We start from the raw sequence: 17,037 nt of genomic DNA on the forward strand, positions 1-17,037 counted from the left end.
AATAAGCAATGTTAGAGCCATTTATACAGGAGACATTGGTGTTGCTTCAGTCCCCATTAAGCTCTGAGCATCTGTCAGAACTGAGTTGGGACTTTCAGTCGTGTCTGAACACTCAGCTTGTAGAATTAATGAGTTCTTGTAACTCCTCATTTCAGAGAGTTTGTGTTGTTTCCTTTAGGAGCTGGTTGACCACAAAAGAATCAGTAATTTTCTCTCTTATTTGCTATAGACAGATGTGAATGGCTGTTTCCAAGCCAGTGGTTCAACAGTCTGACAGTAGCTCAGGATGTTCAAAATTTAAACTCAGCACAGTGGCTGCACCCAATGATGTAGCAGAGGGCACAGTGATTCTAACATCAAACATAGAGTTCAGTAATGGCTACAGGGCAGCCCCTGGTCTGTCTGAGGCTGGGGAATTTGCATTCCCCTTTCAAGCAGCAGTCACAGGCTCACGCACCTGCTACTGATCTTCTATGCCATGGCAGCAGCCACCTCGCCATACTTTGAGCTCTCTCTATACCAAAGCTCCTCTTTGTGCTCCCTTTTCTGGTCCACAAAATACACAGAGCCTCTTCTCTGGAGGAGGCTGAGTAATGCTATTTCTCTTTTTATTTTCAAAGGCTTCAATCCAACTGCATAAATAACAAATCCATTTCTAAACCAGGCTAGCAGTCAAACTGCATTACAGTGGAGGAGGGAAGAAAAACTCTTTTTACAGGTAAGCTAACACTTTGTTCAATCCTCTGGTTTTGGCTAGAACTAAAAATGTAAAAAAAGCAGGTTAATGACGATAGAAAATGTTTCATCATGGAAGCTCATTTCTTTAACTTATTATCATATCATCCTACTTTCAGAAGATATTGAAGAGGAGTACAGAGTTTTCCCCACCTTTGTACATAAACTAAGCCTTGCCTATAAGCCTTAACAAGACAGAAAGGATGTAAAGGGAAGGATGGAAAAGACCTCATCTGATGAAAGCTGGGAGGCCAGTCTGTGAACTGCAGAAGCAGTCTGCTCCTTTCCAAAGTTAGCCTCTTCTTTCTCCTTTGCCTTAACTCCATGAATGAGAGAGGAGGAAAGGAATCCTTCTCCACTGGCAGGACTCAAGGCCCTTATGGAATATGTAACTTCCAGCACCTTGTACCAGCAAATAGGCTGTAGTTAAGGACAGTATCACCATTGATGAACACTGCTTCAGTAGTTCTTACAGAACTCAGAATTAAAATACTTGCCTGAAAAGTCATGGACAGAACATAAAAACCAGCTTATCTGAAAACTCAAGAGATGCAGTGCAACAAATATATATATTTATTCTTATTTATTTTCCTTTTTTTTTTTTTTAAATAACAGCAGCAGAATAGTTGCAAATACCTTTTTTTTTTTTTTTTTGCCAAGTATGTACTTTTGCTTATTGATTTGGCATCCAGGGTGATCAACAGCTATGTGTTTGTGGTTTTTTCTCATCAGTTCCTCCTCAGGTAGATAGAGTGACCAAGTATTCAGAGCTACTAAAAACTTATTAGGTGTGTAACACTGGACTACTTCACAGTCATAAGTATAATCCCTAAAAGCAAACACACAGGAATACTGTTTTGTTCATAGCTGTATTTGAGAAAAAGCCTCTTTTTTTCTTTTTGGCATCTTGCTGTTTCAGTCAAAGTGGATTGTGTTCTCCATTGTCAGCCTTTCAAAAAAGAGCAGTTATAAAAATTACTTAATGAAAACATACTTTCATATTTCAATGCAGTTTGTACACCAGTTTCTCAAAGACTATTCTAGAAAAGTCAGCTTGTTCAAGCTAATACAAGAAGTAGGTCAAGAACAGAAAATTAGAGGAACAAAACCATACAGTAAAAATACGAATGTCCATAACATGTAGTGGTTAGTTGTAAAGAAGTGAAAAAAAGAAACAACCTCCCTGGAAGTTGTAGAGCTACATAGGTCCTATATTTTTATAACAGGTGTATTTTCTACCACAACCTTGATTTTTATTACTATATATTTTTTAAATAACTTACAATAATAATGAGTTTGCCTACCAGCAGCCAACTCAAAAACATATTGGAAAAAGAAAAAAACCACAGCCACTACTACAGTGGTGGAGAGAAACTCTCCTCAGCAGCCAATTTGTTGCGTCCAGTCCTTTCCCTTCTCAGCAATCCCAATCAGGCAAACTTCTGGGCTATATTCAGCTTATTAGGAATGGGAAATTTTCAATGCAGGCTTGGGTTTCACTGAAAGGAATGGTGAATATTTCCCCTTTGTAATCTGCTGCAAACTCGGCAGAGTCCTCATAGCAGCAAGCTCCAGAAAAAAGGAAAGGAAAGAATATTCCATCCAGGTGTGAAATGATTCATAGGCGGCATCTGAGATCTTCAAAGGATTCTGTCAGCACTGTTCTCAATCAATACTTAAGTCTGAATCACAGCTGAGTGGGCTGTGATTTTATCTCATCTGTCAGATGTGAGAAGCTGCCTGTTTGTTCTTGAGTTAAACTTCTTTCATCTTTGCTGACACAATATCGCAACCGACTGCACATTGTTCATCACTTTGAATGCCACTCAGTGTACAGAAGAATAAACCAAGCCATGCCCCTTGGTAATCCACATAATGCAGGAACACCAGACATTTTGTGCACTAGACTCTGCCCAGAAGCGCTGACCTGAAAGGAAGAGGGAAATGTAAATAGGTAAAGACAATCATTAGAATGATGTAAATCTTCTCAGACAGCTTTGGAGTGCCTACGAAAATGATCCCGTGAAGATGAGATTTGTGTTACCACAGATTTTCATCTTGCCACCCTTTGTAATGTGGAGTTGTCTGTGCCCTGATGTGAGTAACCTTCTCTGTCTCCTCCTCAAAATAAGTGGAATTAATGAAATGCAATTGTTACATCCCCTTGTGATATTCCAGGAAAAACCAACATGGCCTAAGGAGAATCCTTAGGGTTGTGGTGTTTGGTGTCTCTGCAGTGCTGCAGAGTGGGTTGGAAGAGTTGGGATGTTATATCCATGTGTACCTCTAGGTGTTAACACACCAGCTGCCTGCAACGGTGACAAGGACACCTGACTAATGGCCAGTTCCTTCAGATATCAGCAGTTTTAAGAGTAAAGTGGAGGTATAGCTTAGGGGTGAAAAACACAGGGTGTTCCTACATCTCCTTAATTCTGTATCTATTTATGCACCTGATTAGTTTTATCTGCTGCCATGAATTCAACTTAAAGAAAAAAAAAATTAAAATTCAAATGGCAAAGCATGGTCTAAAACAATGTCATATTGGTTCATGTATCCTCCCATAGCTAGTAAAAATGAAAGACCTGGTTATATTCAACCAGCAGTAGAACAAAAACCAAAAATACAACTTTGCTTAAATTTGTTGTTTCCAGTCTGGACTCTAAATTGTTAGCTGGTTTCATGAATGCATTTGGCCCAGAGTGATCTTTGTGCAAACCTCAGCCCTGTCTGAAAGGCTGGTGCATAAAGGTACACAGTTGCTGCGAAAACATCAGCTTGGAAACCAGAGTTCTTTGTATTGTACTTGTAAGGGGGTAGAGATTGCTTGGAGTTTAGAAAATATTTTTTTCCAACACTGAGTAACACAAGAAATCAAGATTACTTATTCTAATTCCCATTTCCTGAGGGGAAAAAAGGACTGAGGGGGTTTAAGATAAAGACCGATTGTTCTATATTTTTCCAAGAGTCCCAGACTGGTGGATGGATTTACAACAATACTGTGCTCCATCTGTTGAAACATGTAGTGTGCCATTTGGTTTTAACTGTGTGATGCTTGCTCTGTTTGTTTACTGATCTGGGTAACCTCTGACACAAACCTTAGTGTCTTCCATCTGTCCTTTTCAATGTGATTCTCGGGACTTTCGCTTTCATAGGAAGCCAAGTAAAGTGCTGCAATCAGAAGCAAATACATTATGTTAGGCCTACTGGCGTTTTAAAATTTGCTCTCCCTGAAAAGTGGACTGAATTAAATGAAGCGGGTATATATTATCCATCCCTCAGATTAGGGCTCCAGAACCCCATTAGGAAGTATAGCATTGCCTGTAATTGTGTCCAGACCACACTAACAAACTGTGCATGAGAACAACTACCCTGAGGGGGCAAAAAAACCAACTAGTGGAAACTTAAATGCATGAGTAGAAGAAAGCACTCAAAAGGAAAAAAAAATTGAGCCCAGGGACACATTGCTTTGTAAGTAACCAGTGAAGTCCCTGTTTTCTTTCTTGAGCAGCACCCTTTAGTGCAAAATATCCTGAAAGTCCATGTAAATACATTTCATATGACATTTAGAGGGACCACATCAATTTTTTTTCATTACATTTCAGAGAAAAGGACAATCTTAATTGTCACAGACCACATGCATATAAAAGAAAAATCTTATCTTCTCTGCCATTTGTAAGGGAGAAGGGTTTTTTACTTGCCAGACAGAGATGTCTCAGGACAAAGTCTTTACTGTGGGGAAGCCATAACTTAATATGGAAGGAGATTAGGCAGTAGCCAGTGACATCAGACCTGTAGGAAGTCCAGAACTCCTTACCATCATCACTGAAGACTGGGACAGTAAGCAAGTATTGCAGAATCTTCCAATCCCTTTCAAAAGGACACTCCACTTGCTTCCATGTCATAAATTCACTGACTTGTTTTGCCAATTCCCAAAATTTCTGTCAGAATAGAAAACAGAAGAGGTGCTATATGTTGAACTACACTACTTTGAACATTTTTTCAAAAAGAGAGAGATCTTGGTTTTGAGTCCAAGCCTTGGACTGTCCCCAGTTTTTAAGATAAGATTGAAAATTATCTAACTCAATAACTCAGCTTCTAACTTTTGTGTTCCTGGTTCAAACTGCTCTAACTTCCCACTCCTTCACCTTGGTAAAATTGCTGTTACTTACGAACACAAAGACAGTAGATCATGAACTGCACTTAGTTTCTTTTCAAGGAGCTGGTAACACTTCTTATGCCAACTTTTAACTTTGATGAAACTCATGTTTTATGTTTTGCAATGAAATACTTAGTAATCTTCACATCAGAAGTCTCTATTGACATTTCAAAATTCAGGTATTTTTTGTTAGTTAGTTAATCTGAAATATTTCATTTTCTTGCTGGAAATTTATGCCAAAAATAAACCCTCTGCATGTAGTGTGTTGATGTAATTAATTGATAAACTCTTTCAAATAAAGTTTAACATGCCTCAAGTGCACATGGATTCCTTGAGCAAAAGGACATTCCAGATTATCACATAGCCTTGTTTTAGAATCAGGATAATTCAGGTCAATGACTACAAGTGAAATGCACTGTAATTTTGTGTGAATGACCTAGGCTTCTTAAAAACTGAAAGTACCAGAAAACAAAGCACTGGGTAATCCACACTGTTGGCTAACAAGCATGAAATCAGAGGCAGAATTACCGGAAGAGAAGAGACTGCTGCTCTATCACATGTTTCTTCAGAGAATATCTGTGACTTACATGCATGAAAATACTGCCTATATGCCCTGTCAAAGATGGAACTCACCTACCACATGAGCATTTAAAAAAATAAGCCCTAAAATACTAATTTGAATGATGTTGTCATTAAGTATAATGACTTGTGAATTGAAACACTGAGATGAATTTGAGCACCGGAAAAAAAGTTCTGACTCTTTTCCCCACTCAAAATTTATGAATACTGAAAGTTTCTACAGTCACTCAATCTTCAATAAAACTGCTTTTTCCTGACTACCTCCCAGCTCCTCTGAGAAGTAACAGATATCCTCAAATTCCAGTCTAATTTTGCTCTTCCCAGAATCCAGTAGAAGTTGGACCATGGTATGAATCAGTTTTCTGTTAAAAGGGTTGGCCCTGTATCAATACCCCACCCAGTGCTCTACTTACTTCAAAATTGACATGACCATTTGGAAGCCGATTGGCACAACCCTCATTGAGGAAGTAAATATCTTTGATCAAGAGGCTGAAGAAAGGTATCACGATCTAAGGAAAGAACAACATTATTCTCAGTCTGGTCCTGAATCAAGACATAATGCTCTACAGAGAAAAATAAAAGGAAGACGAGTGGTACAAAAGATAAGCAAAATACCAAAGGACTAAGATCTCTGTGATATATCTCTCTCTCACCACACAAAAATTTTCTGTTCACTACATTTTAAAATACATGATGCCTCTCCACAAAGAAAGTCCTCCCTTAAATGGCAAGTTAATCCCTATAGTTTTACTTTCATCTTTGTGCCAAACTGCTTCCATTAACTTAAACTCCTTTTGGCAACATAGCTCCATCAAGATCACAACCAAAGTACCTGTTAGCACTTCACTGGTTGTCAGCTGTGGCTATGAGATGTGTTTACAACAACAATATGCCTAACATTTTGTTTCTATGTCATGTCACTCTTGTTTTCATTTTTTCATTCTTCCTTGCAGATTCCAGAAGATAAATGCTCAGAGGTGCCTACTTCTCATGTAATCCTTGCAGGGTATCTCATAGTGTAGCTTTCCCTCTTGACAGGACGTGCTTGGTAAACAAGAGGAGATGCATTAAAGCACAGCAGGGAAAATTTGGGGCTGGTAGCATAAATGGTTTTCAAACTACAACTCCCTGAGCTCATGCAAGAAATTGAACTTTGGTACTCGTTGGCTTAAAATGAAGCATTTCCTGCCAACTGAACAAATCAAAGTGTTTTTCTTTGGAGAACGCTGGAACATTCTCACATTCTTAAAATGGTTCTATTTTAATTTTCATCCTACTAAAATTTTCACAGCTACACATCCTTCTTACAACTGAGGATAAAACAAATACCCCTTATCACTATTTCCATGGAAGACTTCACTGCAGTTTTTCAATAGTTGTAAGTTCTTTCTTTGAAGCCTTAGAACTCACTTTTCTCTGAAAAGAAGTAAGCATCTTAAACTTCTGGTACTTTGAATGATACTTGAACAGATCCTTAGGACTTAGAAAAAAATTCCCTGTTTAACAACAGTACAGACAGCATATGGATTTGCTTCATCTCCCTGGTCGTTCACTCTATGAGCAATAAGATCAGAATTACTAAACAGAGCCCTAATATTATATGCAGTTGATGAGCAACTGCTTCTAAGTGGAGAGCAGCTAGGAAGCTATTTGGCTCCTTTCCACAAGAACTGCAACTGAGATTCTGCATTAATGTATGACAAAATAGAGTTTATTTCTCAAAAGCTAATTTAAGACTAAAGAAAAATACCACCTCTATTAATGCGTAGTTCACAGTCACCCTTGAACCTAGAAGATGGATTTTAACCCAGTGGATTGCACAAACACCTGATTTATGTCAACATTCCCACTAAAAAACTCCAGAGTATATTTAAAGTCCATCTGAAGACTGTAACTCAGGAAGGGGATTCCACACCTCTGTCTAGATTTAAGTTTTAGAAAACCTTTTCTGGGCAAGTTTTAAAGTTTTTCCACCCTAAGCCATAAATCACTTAAAATTTAGCACAAGTAGCAGCTGTAAGAACTAGCTGTAATTACTAGCAACCTCATTTCCATCTGTTTTACTGGTTTGTGAGATAGAGCTCTCTATCAAAAAAAAAAAAAAAAAAAAGAGCTGAGGCAATATATACTATACTTACTTTATTTAAACAATCAAAGTGATCATTTAATGTCTGCAGCTTTGTCAGCACCCAAGTGGACTGGTAGCCCTGAGAGGCTTTTTACAACCCCACCAGAGGCAGAGTTGCTTAGAGTCAGACTTCCAAGATAAAAGTTTACCATGCAAAGTAACAAGCACATTTCATTTTGCCTCCTGCCAAGTCATTTGTAAACATACCTTCTCTCTGTTGCTATGAGCTGTCAGGGACCTTTGAGTGGCTCCACGCAGAGCAGTTCGGTAATTATAAAAATTGCTAGAAGGGTCCATCTGATGCTACAAGGCATGAAGGAATTTAAATAATGAGATACCACCACACACAATCCTTTTTCAATTGAGCAACTATTTTAAAAAGGAAAAGGTCTTCTGAACAGCATCCCCAGTACAGCTTTTTAGAGGACTGTGGTATCTCTTTATCTGTTCATTTGATCAGAAGAGGACCTTATTTTAAAAAATGTTCACTCAGCACAACAAGGGATCCAATACAAGACAGGGACAGGAAAGAAAAGGCAGGCTTGATGGACCTTCTTTCTCTCTCTCTCTCAAAAAAGAAGGTAGTTCAACTTTAATTCAGAAGTCAAATTCATGAAACTAAGAAAACAATGGGTTGGCACTAATATTCTGCTCTTTCTAATATGCAGCTTTCTCAGAGCTGATCCATTTGCAATGGCAAAATAAGATCAGATACCTAAAGCCGGTAACGCCCCCATCTCACTGCTCCACTGCTCACCTTCATGACTGGGATGACTGCGTGGCTCACAAAGCATGACTTTAACCATCAAAGTCCAGCCTGCATAATTGGGTCAAAGGAAACAGGGCTGCAATCCTGAGCTGTGCAGCCACCCTTAACACAAGGAAGGTTATTTTCCACCCACGGGTGGGGGAAGGAAGCGTGAGGCGGCTACAGTGATCCAGTTTTAATCTGTCACCAAACACAAGTCAGATCTTCTGATGATATTAATAAATATTTCATGCTTGTGTCAAGTACAAAACATTACACTATGTTACTAATAAATAACCTGAATTAACCGACTGTCATTTACAGCAGGATAATGAGGTGGCTGGCAAATAATCTCTTGGGTAAATCACAAACACGTACAGTGCTGCACCTACATGATCTTTGACTGAGTTCTCTACCATCTGAAGGTAACTGTCAATCAATTAATTCAAGACAAATCCCTCTGAAAGTGCAAGGCAGCTGCCTTACAGCTCAACTTGATTTTCAAAGGCAGAACTGCATAAGGTCCATCTACACAATCCCTCTCAAATATATCTCCCTTTAAAGCGCTTACCTACTTTTTTTTCCATAATTCTTAGGAGATGGGTTTGGAAATTAAAAAACCTAAACAAGCAAACTTCAGTTTCTTTCTTCAAAATTAAAAGAGCAGAAGTCATCTTGACAATTTTTATTACATCTTCTAGAACTTCCACTAACAGCACAAATATACAAAACTAAACATGTCATAATGAAGCCAAACTTGTATTTTAGAGCAGTTAAAAGCGGAACGCTATTAATAGTCCCCTGTCCAAATATTAGCCAAACTTACCTCAAGAATATCAAATTTGGCTGTCTTCACTTTAGCCCAGGTTTTCTTTAATCGAGACACAGGACTCATGTTCATGCCAGCTTGATGTAAGAGAAAAAGGTTGTTGGAGTATTATAAGAAATATCTTTCAAGTAGCTAGGACTAGTAAGTATTTCTAAAGCAAAGGACCTATTAATAGTAACAAATATTTTTAACAGAGCTATTCAAGAAATTGAACTCTTTAAATTCCAAGACCTTGGAAACAAAATTTACATCTCTTACAGAATGAAAGCTCTGAAAAAATGCTATTATATTATCTAATATAGATTTGATAAAACATAACTATACAGTAGGAAAGCTCAAATGAGTGTTCACAACACCACGTCTTACATGCTTCATTGAAAATGACACATAACTATGAAGTTTTCACATTTCAAATTAAAACAAATATTCCCAACATTTTCCTATCAGATATCAAGAGCTGAGAAATTTTTAACTCACTAGGATATTTAAGGTACAATAGAAATTATGGAAGACATCAATTCTCCATATTACAGGAAAAGTTACCATTTCAATTTAGCACCTAAGTTGGTTTTTAAAAGGGGGGATTTAAATCTCTCAACAGTTACAATGAAAACTTTGGTTCTGGGTAATTTATACTACACGGCATTACAACAGTCTTGAGCAATTCTCCACCACTTTCCCTCCCAACTTCACGGTGCTGACCAAGCCAAGGAGCAGACTTTTGTGTAAAGCACTGTGTTTCCTTTATCCAGATTCAAACAGGGACACAATATCTCAGTACACATACTTACAAATAATAGCCATTAAGGAGTTAAAGTTGCCAATGTTAAAACATTCCCGTGCCACATCGATGAAATATTCTATCACTCTTGCTCTGTGCTTCTTCTTCACGTGCTGCAAGAGATGACATTACAGTGTTATGCTCAGCAGGAAACAGAGCACTCTGACACATCCCCAGAAGAAACAACACCCCTGTTAAAAGACTTTTCCACGTGTACCACAGCCTCACACTATTCTTTACATGTAGAGGAACCCACACTACTGTGTTCAAAAGCATTACAGACAGCAAAGACAATCCAGATGCCAGGCAGATAGAGAGCAAGGACAAGAGGCAAAGAGGCTCTGCCAAGAAGAAGGATATGAAGAACAGAAGAACAGAGAAGAGGGTCCATTCACAAGGGGCTTTCACAGGAGAGAACTGCAGGCCAGATGCACTCCTGTACCAAGAAGAGCTACCACAGCATAACATCGCCACTGTGCCACAGGAACAAGGTTGAGACACCAGTACAATGCTGAAAACACTGAACTTATTTCCTCTTCAGAGGAAGTCAGGAAGTGAAAAAGTACAGAGCCAAGAGGATGAAAAGTTCAAAAGGTGCCAATTCTAAAAAGGTTTCACAGTTTTAGATAACTAGACTAAACAAAACCTTTCAGCACAAGTCCTTACTCACCATACAGATTTCTGTTGCAACCAAGTAACTGAGCCTGTTAAACCATTCCACATAGGCTTCAAGATTCCGAGTCTTCTTTTGATCTCCATAGCAGCTCTACAGACAGAAGAAAAGTAGCAACTTTTACTGCAATTTTTGTCTTTTCCCTGAGAGACCTTTTGGCTTTCTGCCTTGCCATTCCTAAACATTGTCAAACAAACAGGAATAACTCATTTACCCAAAGAGACAAAAAACTTAGAGGGAAAGCAGCAGTGATAGCATGTGAGCATGTATATCTTCTTTCTGAGCTGTTGGCCCAGTAAAGCACTTGAGCAGGCATGTGGAATCCATCATGTGCTTTAAGTCTACCGGGATGCTTCAAGGACTTAGGATAGACTTATGCAAGTAATAAAAGCTAAGTATCTGCTTAAAGCTTCCTTGAATATGAACACTGTTTCGGTCCTTACTCCTGTCCCACACAGGAATACACAGAAACACAACATTATGCTCTCTTCAAGTACAGAAGGAAAGCAGAGGCCAGGTCACTCCATGGGCACATTATGTTCAGCTGTTGATGACAAATTGACATACTGCATCCTAACTTTGGGAGATTAGCTCTACCATTTTGACTGGATTATCCCTTTCATGACCAGTGCTATTCTGTAGCATCTCAGAATTATTACCACACAACAATTCAGGGTTGCCTAAAAAGGGGTAGACAGCAGTTTTAGTGATCTCTAAATACAAAATCATTGTCAGAGACCATCTGACTGAATATCAGACTGTAAACTTGCGTCACTCTATTCTGTTTGTCAGTTTTAAGGAGGGTAGTTAATTCAAGTTTTTCGACTGACTTCGGCACAGTTTACTTACAGAACATAAGTCAACTTGAAAAACATAAAAACCCAAGTCATCTTGCAAATAGCATTCAAGGAGATGACAACTCTATCACGGCTAGTTAAAACCACTGCATCTTTGCCCTTCATATCACATGGATCTAGAGCTCACTGCCCCCTTTCTGTGGTGTATGCCCTACCTGCAAATTGCCCCACTTGCCAATTTGCTGCAAAGAGTTCAGTTTGCTAAAAAGAAAAATGGATGTTGAAAATTAGTAATGCAAAAGCAAAAGTTAAACTCAGCCTCTTCCAGCTGTAGACCACATAGGTGACCTGGAGAAAACATTCACAGGATAAAGTTCTCCCTTAGCTTAAGTCAGAAAAAACAGCAAATGTGTTTTTGTGGTTTTTGTTTCAAAAAGTCAATTTGTTGGTTGAGTTCTGGAGCCCTAGGAGTTGTCCTCCAGAAAGAAAAAACCATTAACAAAATATTTAAGTGGAATACTAGAGCCTTTTCATTATAAACCTTGGTTCTACTGGTACTCATTTATTGCTGGACCTCACTTCCAGCTCATGGTGCACCTGAGTGAGCTCCATGATGTTAAATGCTGCCTTCCAGAGTTGCACCAAGTCTGCTCCAATTACCTTGTCATTATTCAAAGGATCCTTTTGCACAAACGCCTGGATAAATTCTTCTGGTCCAATATAATTGAGTCTCTCCTAAATAAAGCACAGAAGCAGCCAAGTCATATCCCATGTTAACCTGCGCTTCAAATAGAGGAGAAGGATGGAATCATACTTGGAAGCATAACAACTCACAAGCTCTATGTGTGTCAGCTGCTGAGCTAACACGTAGGGATCATTGCAGACTGTGATTATGTCCCTCTGGATGGACTGGGGCTTGGTCTTCAGAACCGTGAGGCGATCTGTGGATGTGGCATCAATTTTTGCAAGTACTTCCTCATACTGGCTGACAGCAGCGAGCTTCCGGATCAGGTTCTGGAGGAGCTGCTGTACGTTCTTCCGATACATCTGTTATGACAATAAACAATCAGGAGACATTTTCACAATGCGAGTATTAAAGTCTGCGTGACACCAAAACAGATGGATGCTGATGCCTGTATTTGCTGTCAAGATAAGCTCTACTATGTGATTTTTGTAATAGCAGCATTTCAGCAGACAAAAAGGAATCCAGGTGAGGATTTAAACAGTGATTGTCTCATAGATTCAATACTGAACCAGTTAGCTCAAGGAACAGCAGCAAAGATGTGCACAATCCACTTCCTGAAAAGTGTCGCCAACGAGTGGGGGAAAATACAAGAAATGAACATGCTCCATCTTCTCCTGCTGAAGACCACAGGAAAAAATAAATATGTGGCCATTCAGTGATTAATAAAGGGCCTGCTTTTCCCTGGCGCAAATCAAGACCAGTTTCACCAGAGTTAAAACTTGCAGTGAATCTGAGAAAAAGGAGAAGATAATAAAACCATCTCTTTGTTCTCTCACTTTTCCAGGCCTTTCCATGTAGCAGTTTAAGTTAACAGAATTGACAAAGGAGGGGCAGGACTAAACTCTTAAACAGACAGATCTGTGTAACCAAGGTGTTACTCTCCCAGATTCCACTTACCATCCTAAGCCATTAAAGCAACACATAAGTGGCTGCAAAAAGGATCATTCAAAATCTACTGGCAGCACACTACAGTGTGATCAGTCCAAGGCAGCGGTTTCCTTTATTCTGATGAACTTGCCATTTTCCTCCAAAGCTTTATCCAAAAATTTTTGGGTTTTTTTTGTTTGTTTGTTTGTTTTAAGAAGCAATATGTTAGTATGGTGAGCCATTTTAGCTGGACTCTTACTGACTGACAGCTCTTAATAGTACCAGAGTTCAACAATTCAGGAAGTGGAATAAGAAGCTACAAGAAGAAGAGCAATAGTGAACAGGAATAGGAAACATTGATTTTTTTGGATCCTTTAAGGTAACAACTCACACAAATCCAAGCAATCTGTAGAAGAAGCAGGGTCAAGGAAATTGCCATTTACTGTTCCAAGCAGTTCACAATAGAACAAGTCAATTTACTTCAGCGCTTGCTTTGCCTTTGTCTTTCTGAGGAAACTTCAAAGTCAAAACCCCCTCAAAGCTAGACCTAGAAAGGATTTATAGCTCTCTGTCAGAGAAAAATTGCTTCCTAGTGCTCATTTTCTAGCAGTTTTGTACGTCTGTCTTTCCCCTCAATAGATTATTTCACTGTTTAAACTGTCTGTATCGCCAGAAACTTCACTGTAGGCAGCCCTTCATTCATCTCATTTCACTCTTGCATCCACTAACTCAACTTACTCCAGGCTAAACAGTTCTTTCTTTTTGTGCCAATGGGTATTTTTCAAGTGGGTGTGAGTCTTCAATCCTACTACTTTTTCTTGAAGTGAACTTCAGTTTCCTACCTCCCTATTAAGAGTAGCTATAAAAAAAAAAGCAACAGTATAGGAGCACTGTACAGGGAAAGAGGCCTTCTGGCACCCCCACAGCGAAGGCAAACCTATTCACTGTCCTGCCTCTTCACTGTCCAAAGCTCCCTGTAGCTATCTTGCAGCAACTCTCAGCCTGCCCATCAAATTCAGTCTCCTCTTCATTTGTATTTCATGCTGCGTCTCACTCTCGTCTCATCCTCTTTCATCCCTCCCCACTTTCACAACATCAAAATGTATTTCAGTTTCCAAATTCCCTTTAGGTTTATTCTCTTCCATCCTTGTTTACAGCCTCTCAAGATCTCCCTAGGCCTTTGGCAGTACTCTCAACTCCTCCCAGCTCTTACCTACATGCTTGTTAATGTGCTGTTTGCTGCCTCATCCATATCTTTATTCAAAAGCTTACATAAGGAACACCAGTCCCCGAGGAACACTGGAAACACGATGCCATTTAGCAATCACTCTTTGTGTTTATAGTTCTTCCAAATACCACTCCACTGTCCTTTGTAATCTTACTATTATGTCAGCTACACAGGATCTGCTTTATTGAAACCTTGCTAATTGCCTTTCCATTAAGTAAATATAAGTCTTGGCTTTTGGCTGAGTTTGTTTCAGTACTTAAAAGACAATCATCAGTTAAGCATCAAAATATTTCATAATACCTCTAATGGAACTTTCAGCTGAAAAGTGGGAATTACTTAGAAAAAGGTCAAGTGATTTCCTTGTGTGCTTCACCTAGGGGAAGGAATGTGACAGCTTTCCTCTGAGTCCATAGCTGATGCCTTAAGCTCAAGACAATTCTTCCTGGCCTGGTTTTCTTTTAGAAACTTTTCCCCTAACCCATTATGAACTTTTTCATTGACCTACAGGTCAAAGGCCCAATTCCAATACACCTTACTTACACAAATAGAAGAAATTATCACCACGGATAGGGATTTCTCAGATATGTAAGGTTTCCAGGTGTCTTAGCTAGCTTCTTCCAAAGAGAATCACTAAAATGACAAATGCTAACATTCATCAAATATGGAATTATGTTATGGGCTTAGGGATGAGGAGAATCTTGCCCATGCTTTGAAAGAGATCTGTTTATGCTGTGTGGTTTCTTCCTAGGCTTAGGTGCCAGACAGAACTTTTTGCTTACCAGCACCTTCACAGTAAGTTAGCTTAACCACCCAGAGCCATACCATGTTATTAACAGCAACAAACCTGCAATATCAAAGCAGTAAAAGGAACGCCTTTTTATCCAGTAACTGTGTGTACAGATAACTTACCTCATCCCCACTGGCTATTCTTTGTGCCAACTCCTTTAAGTTCCTCATCATTCTTTCATCTCGGAAATCGTAAGGAAAAGTCTCTGTCCATTCAGTCAATAACTGTAGGATTTTTGGTGCGATTTTTTGCATCCAGTTCTATTTGAAAACAGTAGTGAGGAATGTTACATGTAACAGTAATGCAGCAAATATCTAATTCAAAGGAAATAGAATTCTGTCCTGTAGGATACTGTGGAGCATAAGGGTATAAATGTTGGTTAAATTTTTAGGCTTAATTTAATTCAGCATTGGATCACAGGCCAGAGTCAATAGCCATGGAGGCCAGTGAAGAGACTCTCATTGGATTAACTGACCTGGAAATTAGGCCTCAGGTAGGTGGAAACCTTAGGATGACTCCCCTCATTATCAGGAGTGTCTCAGTGCAAGACATTTATTAGTCTTTCAATAACTCATGACTGTCAAAAATGAAAGTGATACGTTCCAGTTCTGTCAAGACTTATGCACATCCTGCACCATACACTGAGCAACCTGTTTACGAACAGGGAAGGGCTGGTGGGAGATATGGTGGTCAGAGGCTGTCTTAGGCATAGTGGCCACAAAATGATTTTTGATTCTCAGTGAAGTAAGGAGTAACAAAACCTGTACCTTGGACTTTCAGAGGATGGACTTTGGCTTGTTCAGGACACTGCTTCAGAGAGTCCCTGGGAAACAGTCCATAAAAACAAAGGGGTTCAGGAAGGTTGGACATACTTTAAGAAGGAAATCTTAAAGACACAGGAGCAGGCTATCCCTAAGTGCCGAAAGATGAGTTGGTGGGGAAGAAGACCAACCTGGCTAAACAGGGAGCTTTTGCTGGAACTCAAGGGAAAAAAAGGGTGTATGACATTTGGAAGAAAGCGCAGGTAACTCAGGAAGAGTACAAGGATGTCACCAGGTCATGTAGAAAAAAATTAGAAAGGTGAAAGCTCAGCTAGAACTCAATCTGGGCACTGCTGTGAAAGATAATAAAGTGTTTTTATGAATATATTAACATCAAAAGGAGAGCCAAGGAAAATCTCCATCCTTTACTGGATGTAGAAGGGAATATCATCACCAAGGATGAGGAAAATGCCAAGGTACTTGATGCCTTCTTTGCCTGAGTCTTCAACAGAAAGACTGGTTATCCCCAGGGCAGCCACACCCTGGGCTGGTAGAGAAGGATGGGAAGCAGAATAGACCCCCTGCAATCCAGGAGGAAGGAGTGATCTGCTGTGCCACTTAGACACTCACAGATCTATGGGACTGGATGGGATTCATCCAAAAGTACTGAGGGAGCTGGTGGAAGAGCTCACCAAGCCACTCTCCATCATTTATCATCAGTCCTGATTCACCAGGGAGGTCCCAGATGACTGGAGGCTGGCCAGTGTGATGTCCATCTGCAAGAAGGGTCGGAAGGAAGATCTGAATAACTACAGGCTTGTCAGCTTGACCTTAGAGCTAGGGAAGGTTATGGAACAGATTATCCTGAATGTGATCACGTGACACAAAAGACAACCTAGGAAACAGGCCTAGCCAGCATTACTTTTAGGAAAAGCAAGTCCTGTCTGACCAACCTGATTTTCTTTTATGACTAGGTGACCTGCTTGGTGGATGAGGGAAAGGCTGTGGATGCAGCTGATCTGGACTTCAGCAAAGCCTTTTATACTGTCTCCCAAGGCCTTCTCCTGAAAAAGCTGGCAGCCCATGGCTTGGACATGTACACTTTTTGCTGGGTTAAAAACTGGCTGGATGGTCGGGCCCAGAGAGTGCTGGTGAATGTGCTACATCCAGCTGGTGTCTGTTCACCAGTGGTGTTCTCCAGGGCTCAGTTCTGGGGCCAGTCC

General features: G+C 39.7%; 1 protein-coding gene across 1 annotated transcript in view; it reads right to left on the bottom strand.

The window, feature by feature from the left end:
- Positions 1-594: 594 nt before the first annotated feature.
- RASGEF1B (RasGEF domain family member 1B) overlaps positions 595-17,037 on the bottom strand; it is a 33,282-nt gene continuing 16,839 nt past the window's right edge. The window contains exons 4-14 of the mRNA XM_050327336.1: positions 15,176-15,313; positions 12,261-12,473; positions 12,087-12,161; positions 10,627-10,722; positions 9,967-10,069; positions 9,173-9,252; positions 7,806-7,901; positions 5,884-5,979; positions 4,550-4,673; positions 3,831-3,903; positions 595-2,662 (exon numbers count right to left, since the gene is read on the bottom strand). Coding sequence (XP_050183293.1) covers positions 2,638-2,662; positions 3,831-3,903; positions 4,550-4,673; positions 5,884-5,979; positions 7,806-7,901; positions 9,173-9,252; positions 9,967-10,069; positions 10,627-10,722; positions 12,087-12,161; positions 12,261-12,473; positions 15,176-15,313 — 1,119 coding nt within the window. The 3' untranslated portion in view covers positions 595-2,637. The remainder of the gene's footprint in view (positions 2,663-3,830; positions 3,904-4,549; positions 4,674-5,883; positions 5,980-7,805; positions 7,902-9,172; positions 9,253-9,966; positions 10,070-10,626; positions 10,723-12,086; positions 12,162-12,260; positions 12,474-15,175; positions 15,314-17,037) is intronic.

The sequence above is a fragment of the Myiozetetes cayanensis genome, unplaced genomic scaffold (assembly GCF_022539395.1).
Source record: "Myiozetetes cayanensis isolate MyiCay16 unplaced genomic scaffold, myiCay2020 scf33, whole genome shotgun sequence".
Taxonomy (NCBI): domain Eukaryota; kingdom Metazoa; phylum Chordata; class Aves; order Passeriformes; family Tyrannidae; genus Myiozetetes; species Myiozetetes cayanensis.